We start from the raw sequence: 12816 nt of genomic DNA on the forward strand, positions 1-12816 counted from the left end.
TTAAAAACTTGGTAAGAAACAAAACAAGACAAAGGATGAGATCAAATGTTTATAGAAGTGTTTACAGTATCCTACTACAAGTGCAGGAACAGAATTCATGAGCCTTCCTTAAGCCTGGCCCAGGAAGCAGGGTATGACCGCCAGGGTACTCACTGACTTAAGCCTTTCACGATGGTTCTTCCTTCTACACCAAAGCTGCCCCCCTGAAAAGGCATTTCCTTCCCTCAGGAAAGAGAGAGCCAGGTTTGATCTGAGGAATGCACATGAAGCCAGACTAAGCCAATCTGTCTCAAGTATTTTCCTTTCTTCCTTTTGCCTAAATGATAACCCAGGGACCCCAGCCTGACAACAGCAGCACGGTGGCTGACCAGATCCATCCACTGTCACCATGCCCCAGGCCCTGAGGTAATCAACCAATTGTAGAGGAGCTGAACCACCAAGCACTAAGCTCACTCCAGGACTGCTTCCACGGGCATTTAGCCCCCTTGGAAGGGGCCAAGCTGGGAAGGGGCAGATGACTAGACCCCCTTTAATCCTTGCCCAGGGGCAGCCGTCTTCGGTCTTTTCCAGCATTTCGACGCCTCTTTCTGCTCAAGAAACTCTCCAACTTCTGGCTTCGCTTTAGCTTCTTGTATTTCTCAGCCAGCGCCAACTGCCTCTGTTCAGCTAATATTAGGAAGAATCAGGGAAAAAGCGTGAGTTACGGCCATATCTCCCAAGCCGCTGTTTAGCTACACCAGTGAGTTTTAAAAGCCCAAGGGGGTGTGCTGGCCCAGCCCATTCCTCACTCTTTCTGGTCCCATAAGATCATGTGGGTCCCTCCTACCATCCTCTATCAGAAGACCCTTTCCTTCATTCTCTCCTCTTGGGCCCTACTTCAGATACAAGCAACACACAGAACCTAACCTATACCCACTACTGACAACTTGTTCTTCACACAAAGGTCTCTCGCCATCTCCACTAGCAGGGTCCTTCTTCGTGTGGGTTTTTACCAATAGACATGATCTACTTGATCAGTTACACAACAGACACACTAAAGCCTGAGAGGCTATTTCCTCTACTCACATTTCTTCAAGAAGTAGGGCCGATGGCCCTGCCGGGCCTGGGCTCTCTGTTCCTGTTTTAGGGCCAGGCGCTGCTCTTGCTGCCTCTTCTTCTCCTGCTGAGCAGCCTCCTGCTGGTCCTGGGAGGAAGAGTGGTGAAATTATGTCTGTCTCCGGAAAGGAGGGGGGTCATACAGAAGATATGTCTGAATGTCTTCTGCTACTCACCATTCGAAAGAGTAGTTGCTTCAGCTTTTCCTGTTCTTCTCCTGGCTTGCTCTTCTTCAGATGCTTTGCCACCAGCTGCAGAGCTGAGACCAGAGTTAGGTATAACCAGACCCACCAGTATACCTCTTACCCATGAGTCAGACTCAGGTCTACCCAACTTCCTCAATTCCCAAAGCAGTCCCTGTTCGTACCTCCTTCTCCTTTGCACGATATTCATTCAGAAATCTGTATGTCTTCTCAAACACTTCAGGATTGTACTCCCCTGACAGATCATCAAATCGAGGGTCCCGGGCTACCTGTGAAGGATATCAAAAGGAGAAGCAAGATCATCCTTTTTCTTCCATCTTGCCCAAAAAGACTGTGGAAAACGGCCACTCATCCATTAGGTGGCTATTTTCTACATAGCACTGAGGAAAATACAAAGTTTAGAAAAAGTCTCTAAAGTCTCTTCACATAACTCGTAGTCTATAAACGGGCTGGGAGGTAGGGTGATAAAACACAAACACAGATAATAATGCACAAAATTATGTGGTAAACATTTCAGAGATTATATTTTGAGGTCCAAGGATGAAAAGTCATTAAAGGAGAGGGGAAATAGTAGGTTATGTGCAGGAAAGGTTTCTTGGATGGAAGTGGACTTTGAGATAAAACTCTAAAGTAGGACCTCTTAACCTTTTTTGTGTCATGGCACAAAAGGACTTTGGCAGTCTAGTGAATCCTATGGAACCCTTCTTAGAATGTTTTTAAATGCATGAAAGACTTATGATTACAAAGGAAACACTTATTTTGAAATGCAGTCTTCAAAATATTTTAAGAACAAGTTCATAGACCCCAGGTTAAGAACCCTGTTCTAAAAGATGGGTATGAATTTAACAGATGAAGAGAAAAGGAGGATATTTTAAGCATAAGGAACACCATGAACAAAAGCATGAATGTAAGAAAGCATAGTCTGCTTGGAGGCAGAGTGATCCAGTTCAGGTGTTTTGTGTATCAAGAGGAGTAATGTGATGGTGCCAGTTTATCAAGGGCACTGAATGGCAGGTAAAGGAGGCTGGGCTTTTTACTCAGTGGGATGGTAGAGAACTACTAGAGATTTCTAAAATATGAATGGATTCTTCCATACAGAAGGTATTAAGTCTGGCACCAATATAAAGGATGAATCAGAGAAACAGGAAGTGGAGGCAAGAAAGACATAGTAGAAAACTATTACCAGTCCAGGCAGGTGGCCACCACAATCTGTAGCAATGGACAATTACCAGTCAGAAGGGAAAGGATGTGAAAAATGCAGCACAAGTAAAATCAACAGAACTTGGTAACTGAAAAGAAGAAGGACTGGAGATCATTTCAAAACTTAAAAGACAGAAACTCTGCTCTGCACACAGTAGTCATTCAATGAATTGTGTTAATGAAACAGAGGAGTAGAATCAGCCCTATCCTCTTGCTGTCCCCACCCAAACAAACTGCCTGTGGGAATCTTATCACGGATGAGCTGATTTTTGTCTGCTCTACTACCGGGACGGCCAAGGGACCCCACCTTCTTTCTGACAGGGACAACCTGTCGCAAAAACGGCACTCGAGTCTTCGAAGACATTTCCAAGGGCCTGAGGGTGGCAGAAAGAAAGGAGGAATTAGGGCAACACCAAGTAAAACCACTCAGCGTCTTCCCCCCAACCCAACCAACCCTGCCATCCTGGGAGGTCAAGGCTTGCTGGGCAGGCAGGGCTGGGCGTGTCCCTAGACCCAGGCACCTGTCCCGCGGGCCCCCCCCCCCCCGCCACCTTTGCTTCTCTGCGGGCCCCCGATCACGAGTGGGAGCTGCCTTCCGCGGCTGATGCTCAGGTCGAGTCTCCGCCACCAGCTGTCGGTACATTTTGGTCCCCACCCGGCTCTGAAGCTCCAACAGCTCCTCAAAGGACATGGCGGCCAGATCTGAAAGGAGCGGCAGAGACGGGGCGCCGGTCGCTCGGGGGTGGCCTTCGGCTTGCACCCCAGCCCCGACCTCACCTGCGCCGGCCCGGGCTCCGCTTCCCTTTCGTTCACCCTCACCCCCCACGCCAAGACTCCAGGCTCCCCGTTCGGTGTCTCCGGACCCACCGGCCTTGGTCCCGCCGCCATCGAGCTCCCGAGGCCGAGGCCGGCCAGAGCAGGAGACTCGAGCATCCGAACGGCGCGACTTCCCCGCCTTCGGCATCTAAAAAAGACCCCTCACCAAACAGCGCCGACACTACTTCCGCCGCCAGAGCGAAGCGTCACCCGGAAGTTGACCCGGCTCCGCAAAGCTGGAGGAGAGGATGCAGGCGCTCGCCCGGCTCCTGCGCGCGGATGACCTTTTGATCGAAATAGGTCAACGAGAGTAGAGAGAAGGGGAGGCTCCCGGCCCTTCTGCCAGTCCCCTTGCTGTGACTGCCTTACTTCGGTAGGTGAAGAGGGTGGGTCACGTGTGTTTGGCCTCGTGGGCTTCTCACCCAGTTAAGCTTTGCGCTTGCGTCTACCCTTAAAACCTGTGCTATTGCCTTTTTTCCTTTTCTGCCGCGCAAACTTGGGGCTCTTGGCCTCATTCACCTTCCCTACTCCTACTTTTGAGCTGCCAAACACAGCTGGAGGAAATTACACACAGTCACCCTGATTGGGTCATCTACAGATTTGTTATTCTATGGCAGCTGAACCTTTACTCTTCTTCAGATGATTCCATCACACTTCCCTTGGACTTTAGTCCAAACCTCGAATCCCCCCCCATCCCCATTTCCTGTCAACAAATAGCCTCACCCCCAACTTCACTGGAAAAGCTGAGGCCACCTGTGGAGAGCTTCCCAACTCCTCATTTCAAATCCTTAATATCATTCCCCCATTCTCTCCACTGCCAGCCATTCAACTTGATCCAGGCCCTTCTGTGAGCATCTGCTCCCAATCCCTAATTTTCCATCTCTTCTTAACCACTGGCACTTTCCCTATAGCACAGTGAACTGAGAGCCTGGGCCTGGCGTCAGGAAGAATTGAGTTCAAATCCATCCTCAGTCACTGAGTCACCTGGAACAAATCACTTAACCCCTGCTTACATTTCTTCCACTGTATGTAAGATGGGGATAATAGCACCAACCTCCCAGAGCTGTTGTGAGGATCAAATGAGGTAATATTTGTAAAATGTACGGTGTCTAGCACATGGTAGGAACTTAATACTTGTTCCCTCCTCTTCCTTCACTGGACCCTATTCTAAAACTATCATCTTATCCTTTTTTGGCAGCCAAATTCTTAGATGTTTATTCTCATCTCCATTCTTCAATCCCTTGAAATCTTATCTTCTGTTCCCACCACTTAACTGAAACTGGTTTGTTTTTTTTTTTAGTGAGACAATCAGGGTTAAGTGACTTGTCCAGAGTCACACAGCAAAGGATCTTTTTATGGTGAAATCTAATGGTCTTTTCTTAGTCCTTACCCATGACCTCTGTAGAGGCTTTGATGCTACTGGCCATCTCCTCCTAGCTTTTCTTTTTGGGGGGCAATTAGGGTTAAGTGACTTGCCCAGGGTCACACAGCTAGTGTCAAGTGTTTGGGCCGGTGCTCTATCCACTTTGCCACCCCGATGCCCCCTCCTAGCTACTTTCTTACTAGTTTTCCGTGGCACTAGACTGCTGTTGTGATTCTCTTCCTATCAAACCAATCTTCTTCAGTCTCCTTTGCATGATCAGCATCCATGACTTGTCCCATTTTTTTTTATTGATTTCATCAGCCATCATGGGTTCAATGTGCAGCTTTATGCAGATGACTTCTGCAAACTTCATATCCTCCCTCATTTTCTCTCTCCTGAGCTCCAGTTCCACATCCCCAAATACCTGCAGGACAATTCATTTCCTACCTGAATGACCCACAGACTCCCTCAAGCATATCCAAAACCAAATTTGTTATCTTTCTCCCTAAAAACACCCCATCCAACTTTCTTATTTTGTCAGGGGCACCACCATTCTTCTGATGAGCTAAGTTCAAAACCTCAGAACCATCCCTGAGTCCTCACTTTCCCCCCACCCCTACATAATCCAGTCAGTTACCTTGTCTTACTCAGTTTGCCTCTACTCTCTTCCATCCCCTTTCCTTCATTTCTAGGGCCACTAGCCTATTCAGACCCTCATTTTTCTCCTAGGTCAATATATCAGCCTACTTGGTCTCCCTGCATTCAATCTCTTACTCTCCAAGCCATCTCTCCCCAAAGCTGCTAAAATGACATTCCTGAAGACAATGCCATCCCTTTGCTCAGCAAGCTTTACATGGCTCCCTATTGCCTTTAGAATACAAATTCCTTTTTTGACATTTAAAGCCCTTCTCAATGTAGCCGAAGCTTACTTTCCCAGGCTGATTACATGTTAAACTCCCTTTCACATGTTCTATATTCCACCAAAACTGGCCTACTTGCCATCTCCCAAATATGATTTGTTTCATATTCCATCTCCCTGTCTTTGCACACAGTCTGTCTTTTATACCTGGAATGCTATACCACTTCCCCACCCCCACCTCATACCCCAAACCCCTACCTCCCTTCTAAGATCCATTCACCTGCCACTTCCTCCCAGGGGCCTTTCCCAGTATTTCCAGTTGTTGGTGCCCTGTCTCCTGGAAATCACTTTTTATTTATTTTGCATAGATCTTGCACTTACGTATTAATGAATGTTGTATCCCCCCAACAGAAGGTAAGCTCCCTGAAGGCAGAGACTGTCTCACTTTTTTATTTGTATCCACATCTAGCACACTGTAGGCGCTTAATAAAGACTGATTGGCTTTGGTGACAGATTGGCTCTAGTCTGATGAGAAGCTGAAGGTCCAGTTCCGGTCTTGGTCCCTTCCCTTCCGAAAAGCAGTGGCTTCTCCCCATCGTGTTGCTCTCCCTTTTTTGGGGGGCATCAAACCCACTGCCTCATCTCATCCTTCCACCCTCTGGAAGGACTGTCCATGTGCCCCACAAACAGACAACACTGCTTTGGGGTTTGTACACATTTTTATAAAATCCGCACTGGCTGGTTTTCAGGGAACAGTAACAACCTGGAGGGGGTAAGTGGGTCAGGAATGAGGGGAGGAAGGGATCACCTGGTGGACACCGCTGTCCCCAAGGAGGGTGAAGAGAGGACTTCACTTCAACAGCTGTACACCTCTTAGCTCCCAGATACCACTCATGGCTCAGACAGGGTTGAGGAGGTGGGGCTTAGGGTTTCTCCTGAAGGTGGAGGAGGCAGTGGAGCTATGCTTAGGTACTGATGCTTCCTCCTCTTCCCTCCCTCAAACCCCATAAAATATGTGGATGCCCCAGAGGGCAGATGCTAAGGAACAATCAGAGGGAAAGAGGAGATGGACAGGGAGAGCACCAAAGGGAGAGGGCTGAGCCCCAGGGTAGGGGGGAAGGGATAAGGGAGGGCCCCAGCACTCCCCCAGCTGCCCCTCCAAAAGTTCACAGCACAGAAAAAATCCCTAGTCCAGCAGCTCCAGCTGCAGGGGAACAAAGTCCAGGGGCCCATGGTGGCAGGCTCACAAATGATAGGAAGGGGTGGTAAGGACAGCAGCAGGACCAGTAGGGAAGGCAATGAAGGCTTCCCCCTATCCATGGGATGATGCAATGGGGCGGCTGATGTTGCTGTTGGTGGTCATGGCAGTCAGCTCCCACCTGCAAAACCATAAATGGCATGAAGAAGGCAAGAGAATGGAGAAAGGTAAACAGTACAAGAAACAGATTCTCTTAACACCAAACACAATCCCTCAAGGTTCGTAAAGACCAACAACTTATACCTTCCCTCCTCCATATAGACCTTCTAGGCTTAACAGCAATTGAACTCCACCCATTACTAAACCCTATACAACCCACTTTCTCCGCCTCCACATATGTACTGGTATCCTGCTCATGTTTATACATTCAAATGTCTGGGCACCTGGAGTAAAGTGTGTTCATGAGCCTGGTGCAAGCAATCAAGAAGAAAGAAGCAAAGAACAATTTATCTAGCTTATAATTACCCTGAAGTTGTAAAGCTCACTTACTTCCCTAGTGCCTCTAAAGGCACAACCTGTGTTCTGCCAGCATGGTAATATCCACCTGGCTCATTCTCCCTTTAAGACTATCAGTAAGCTGGCTAAGCAGAGACATGTTTGCACCCATACTCACCAACTCTACAGTATCTAAGACAGCACTACATGGGTGGTTCAGGGTTTGATAAAACTCAGTACATAAGGAGCAGGTATTCCTGTCCTCTCTCCCCCTCTATTCCTGTACCTGATGTCATGGGGCAGACAGGTCTGGTCCAGGTTATACTGAATCACAGCCAGTTTGCACAAGGTCTTCAGGCTGGGACCTGAGGTAGAAAGCAGAGCAGGGGCTTAGGAAGGACAACAACCCTGATTTTCCTGTCCTAGTAATGAGCCCCTTTTAGCAAAAGTTTGGGGAGTGGAAACACTTACTAAAGTCTAGAATGTGTAGGTCGGAGTGGTCCATAAGGTCAAACTCATCTCCTAGGCCTTCCTCAGGAGAAGGACTACAGGCATCAAGAGGAAAATCATAATAAGGGGATGAACATCCCACCAAAACCCCTCTAAACAAGCTTTATGGCCTCATGTCCCTCCCCGATCCCAAGAGACCCTCCCACATACCCCCTCATCCTGACCTAGTACCCCCAAAGAGGACAATCTTGTCTCCCACGATGCAACAGCACTGGCGTCGGCGGGGGCATGGCCCCTTTCCCTTAGGCTCAATCTTCTTCCAAGAGAAGGACACTGAGGAAAAGTTGTGGCGAACACCAAATTCAACCCCCTCCCTATTCCAGCTACTCCCTCAATGACTGCCAACTACCTAGGAGCCACTCTTCTTACCCTGCTTGACCCTGAACATCCCTATAGTCTTATACTGCGGATTCACCCACTCCAACATTCTAGACCTTCCTACAACCCCTTTACCTGGGTTGAACTTCCAGAGGTCATGAAAATGCCGATTCAGCCTTGCATTGTATCCACCAAATATGTACAACTCCCCATTGTACCCAACTGGAAATGGAAAAGAATGTTAAGGAGAGAGTGGTTTAGAAAAGGAATTTGAGGTGGGGGGAGATACTCACAGGCAGAGTGGCTCCTTCGGCCCTCAGGCAACAGTGGGGTAGGTGGACACTCCAACCAGGCCTCAGCCCTCGTGTCAAAGATACGTATTCGGTTACAATAGATCTCATTATTGGAGTGAAAGGGTCCAAATCGGTCAGCTCGACCCCCCAAAAACATACATGCGGCTGCCCAACATTGTAGCTGAGTGAAAGTCCCTCCAACGTGCAGGAGTGCCCTGGGAAGAGAGGAAAAAGGGAGGGAAGAATTAGTAAAAGAACTGAAATGGATAGTTAAGAAATAAAGTGACCATCCTTCCCAAGATGAGCAATTCTGCTATCTTTCTCAGTCACTCTCAAATCAAAGGTTCTAGTCCCTTATCCTCCCATCCATTATGGTTCTCAAGTCCTCCACTGGGATGGGAGTGGGGACCAAGCACAGGTGATAAAGGGAAAAAAGAAAAGGGATTGGCAAAGTTTGGGAGAAGGTAAGGGCTTTAAGGAATATAGCTGGTCCCTTTTATTGTATGATTCATTCAGCAAGAAATGGAAAAGAAAGATCTACACCGAGAAAAGAAAGGTACAGACCTTTGCAGAAATGAGGGTCCATGTCATGCTGCTGGTATCCAGCTTGTGGATATCATTGGAAAAGCAGTCAGCCTAAACCAAGGAAAGGAAATTCAGGGAGAGAGGGAGAGCAGAGAGGAAGGAAGGAATGGAAATGAGAGGGAAAAAAGTTATTCCCTATTCTCATCAGAATCCGGCAATCAAGCAAAAAACTCCTAATTCCATTTCCTTCTCCACATATTCTTCAACCTCCTCTATTTTCCCTCATGGACTTACCAGCTGCTCATAGCCCCCAAAGACATACATGTTCTTGCCCAGGACACAGGCTGAATGTCCATCTCGGGCCCCAGGCACTGTTCCAGATACCTTGGGTGTGAACCACTTGTGAGTATCTAAAGAGCAGGGAACATCAGGGTCTAAGTGGTCAGTATTTTTCACTATCGCCTTGTCCCCTGAGAGCTGTGCTTCCTGAACCTGCCCCCCAATATTCTAACCAGGTCTCCCTCCCCCCCCCCTCCTTTCAAGATGTGTACATAATTTGTAAAAGTTCAGCAGCTAAGTCAATACTCACTGATATCAAAGCCATAGAGCACATTGCAGGCTCCTTCTGTGTCATTTCGTCCACCCCACAGGTAGACAGTGTCATCAATGAGGACGGCTGAATGTCCGTAACGCATGTAGGGCACTTCCCCAGCCTGTCCACCGGCCCGCATTGGGGGCAGCTTCGTCCAACGCAGAGACACTGCAGGCATAGCCCTGTTCAGACTGGCGACCCTCCTGCCCTCACCCATCTTCCCCAGCTGTTAGAACACCATTCTTCCCCTTCCTCCTAGACGGATGTCTGTCAGACCCTAACCCTCTGCCTTTTCCATCTTCTTGTTCCTACCTTTCCCCAAGCACCCAGTGTAATCCTAACTCACCCGCATTGAAGACATGTACATCAATTTGGCGTAATGTCTCATAGTCTTCTCCAGAGCAGTATCCTCCAAATGAATACACTCGGTGCCCCACAGACACTGCTGCATGATTCACCCTGCGGGGCCCGCCCTCCAGGTGCACTGTCCACCGTAACATTCCCCTTCGATGTGGCTACAGACACATGCCCGCACAGCACGGCCAGCCTGTCTGGTGTCTCTGCAACCTGTGCAAACACAGGCAAAAGCACGTTAGACAAAACCTCTGTCGCCAGTGCTATGCTCAACTCAGAGTGACGCTGCTTTGACTACCTCTGGCTTGCAATTATCATTCTAGCACCCCTCCCACACCATCCTTCTTTGGAAAGATCAGTCACAGTCCAGATGACTGACTACCTCCACCTCAGGGGAGCTACAGAGGTCAGAGTTGATCCTACCCCAATTCCCCAACAGCCCGGGGCAACTCTGACCTAATTCTTCATTGGCATAGAATACACTGACCAAAGGCTCAGGATGTCTGGGGACTTCCGGGATCCAGGGATCCCACACACTGTCCCCAAATGGGGAAAAGCTCCTGGAATGATTCAGTGTCCTCCTCAGCTAGGAACTGCAGAGATAAGAAACAAGTCCTATTGCCTCTGTTGCTGAGCTTCTTAATGCCAAAAGTTCTTAAGAATCCTGGGCACTCTCTAAGGTAGGGACAGGGATACTAAAATACCCAGGGCTATTAATAACATAGCCAGCCTAGACAACCCACTACAGTCTGGCACGGGTACTTCCAGGAAAAAAAGCTTCAGGCCCTTGGAATGGGTAGGGCACCTCCTTCTTCAGGGTCCTTGTCCTGGTTGCACCTCAGAGAGGACACAATGTGCCCAGACTCAGGAAATTTCAGTATAACTAGGGGCAGCTTGGCAGAGACAGCCACCTCCCACCAGGTTCTGTAATTGGAGCAACCTGGGACTCCCCATGGGCACAAGGAGCTCCCCTGACAGATGTACCTGGAACCTGGCCAGGACCAGGAACTCAAGCTTGTCAGGGTGGGGGTAGGGACAGGCTTTTGCCTAGCCACTAGTCTGAGGGGCAGAAAATAACTGCTGTCACCCCTCCCCCCCACTGGGCCCCTACAGGGAATTTGGGAAACAGGAAAAGCAAAGTTAGCCTTCAGGTGGTTAAGAATTAGACCTGGGCATAGACACTGAGGTCCTTCAGACATTCTACCAAACAAAGGAAGTAGGTAATTCATCTTGATTCAACAAGGCACTATTAAGCACCAACTAGAAGATGGTAATGATAACACCATATTTGTATGAGGAAGCAACTGATATAATATGCCTTTGAGTCTGGAGGACCTGGATTTAACACTACAAAAGCACGTTAGACAAAGTAAATAAACAAACAAACAAACAAACAAACAAATAAATAAAATAAATAAATAAATAAATAAAGAGAGAGACAGAGACAGAGACAGAGACAGAGAGAGAAGAGAGAGAGTCTAAAAACGGTACTACTCGAGCAATCATAGTATGGAAAGAGCACTGACTCTTAAGAAAATTAAATCCCACTTTATTATGTTAAATTTGATTACATCCCATCTCTGCTATTTACTAGTGTTTGACCTAGAGCAAGTCACTCAATTTCCTCATCTGAAAAATGGAGAAAGGAGAGACTACAAGACCTCCAACGTCCCTGCCTCCTCTAAATCTATGATCACATTGTATAATCTGGGGGAATTATGGGCAAATCACTTAACCCTTCAATGTCCTAAGCAAATTTCAGATTATATAAACTACAGACAAATTTGTATATGCATCAGTGAAAGGATCTGTCATTCTGGCAATTCCATCTGTTACATATGTTGCAGAGAGAATTCTTGTTCAAGTACACATTGAATTAGATGGCTTTCGAGGTCCTTTCCAATTCTGAGAGTTTATTCTGAGTTTCTATCACTGATAAAAATCAGAGGTCTGGACCAAAAAAAAAAAAATCTCCCCACCTACCACCCCCGGAAACATCCAAGGCACTAGAAACAGCCCAGAATCCAGTAACAGAAAGAAAGGTCACCCACCAGGTGGCACTGCAATCTCCAAAGAGAGCGAGCTGGGTTCAAGCACATCATCCCTTCCTTGCCCAAGGAGACCTAATGGAAGGGACAAGCTTGCTCCAGGGCTTGGGCGCACATAAGCCTGGGGGAGAAACGATGCTTCCCCAGCTTGCCGAAGGTCAAATCTCTTCCAGGTCTTAACACACTACAACCCAAAATAGCATCAACATCCCTCCGCCAAATGTATATACTCCCTATCTCCGCAATACGAAGAAGCTGTTGGACCCATAAAGAAATTATCTTTATTCATCATTATTACTCCCTCCCCTTCACGACCCCAAGGAAAAGGACTTTTAAAAAACCCAACTCATGTCGATCAGGGGAGGAAAGGGAAACACAGGTTGTTTTGCACAAGGACAAGCCAAGCTCTCGGAGGCAGAGGCTTCCAAGCCTGGGAGACGCTTCTCCCACCACCTCCTGCACCTCTCACTACATCCCTCGCGCACTTACCCAGACAGACCCTCCTACGACAATCCTCAGGGTCTCCCTCCTTCCACACTGCCCTGTCTTCCCCTCCTTCCAGGGAGCCTCCCAGTCTCCCTCCTCCCTTCCCCCTCTCCCTCCTTTCCTCTTCCCAGGCGCCCTCCAGGCCTTTTCTAGTCTCACAGTCACCCCTTCCAAACCAATCCAATCTCTCCTCCCGCTACCCTAATGCCCCCTCCCTCCCCACCCTGGTGACCCCTCCCTGCCCCTCCTCCACCCTATCCCCCTAACCCAAAGCCCCTCCCCCACGTACACCGCCTCGGTCCCTCCCAATTCTGCCCTACCCTCCTCCCATCAAGCCCCGCTCCCTGCTACCTGCCAGGCCGGGCCGGGGCGGGGCCCGCAGGTCCGCGCGCTCCTAGCAGGCTGAATCTGGTTCCGCTGTAACCGACGGGCCGGTCCCAACAAGACAAACACAAGTGAGC

General features: G+C 48.6%; 1 protein-coding gene across 1 annotated transcript; it reads right to left on the reverse strand.

Annotated features, from left to right (window-relative positions):
• Positions 1–36: 36 nt before the first annotated feature.
• Positions 37–12813, reverse strand: LOC110201276 (kelch domain-containing protein 3-like). Its single transcript, XM_020976802.2, is given in 16 exon segments — positions 37–666; positions 1066–1183; positions 1272–1346; positions 1463–1567; positions 2806–2872; positions 3050–3200; positions 7701–7774; positions 7904–8012; positions 8193–8279; positions 8351–8498; positions 8500–8565; positions 8915–8986; positions 9170–9285; positions 9465–9635; positions 9814–10034; positions 12707–12813. Coding segments are annotated over 15 exon segments (1650 nt in total). The 5' UTR covers positions 9968–10034; positions 12707–12813; the 3' UTR covers positions 37–529.
• Positions 12814–12816: the final 3 nt, after the last annotated feature.

The sequence above is a fragment of the Phascolarctos cinereus genome, unplaced genomic scaffold, assembly GCF_003287225.1.
Source record: "Phascolarctos cinereus isolate Bilbo 61053 unplaced genomic scaffold, phaCin_HiC Scaffold_5;HRSCAF=322, whole genome shotgun sequence".
Classification (NCBI taxonomy): domain Eukaryota; kingdom Metazoa; phylum Chordata; class Mammalia; order Diprotodontia; family Phascolarctidae; genus Phascolarctos; species Phascolarctos cinereus.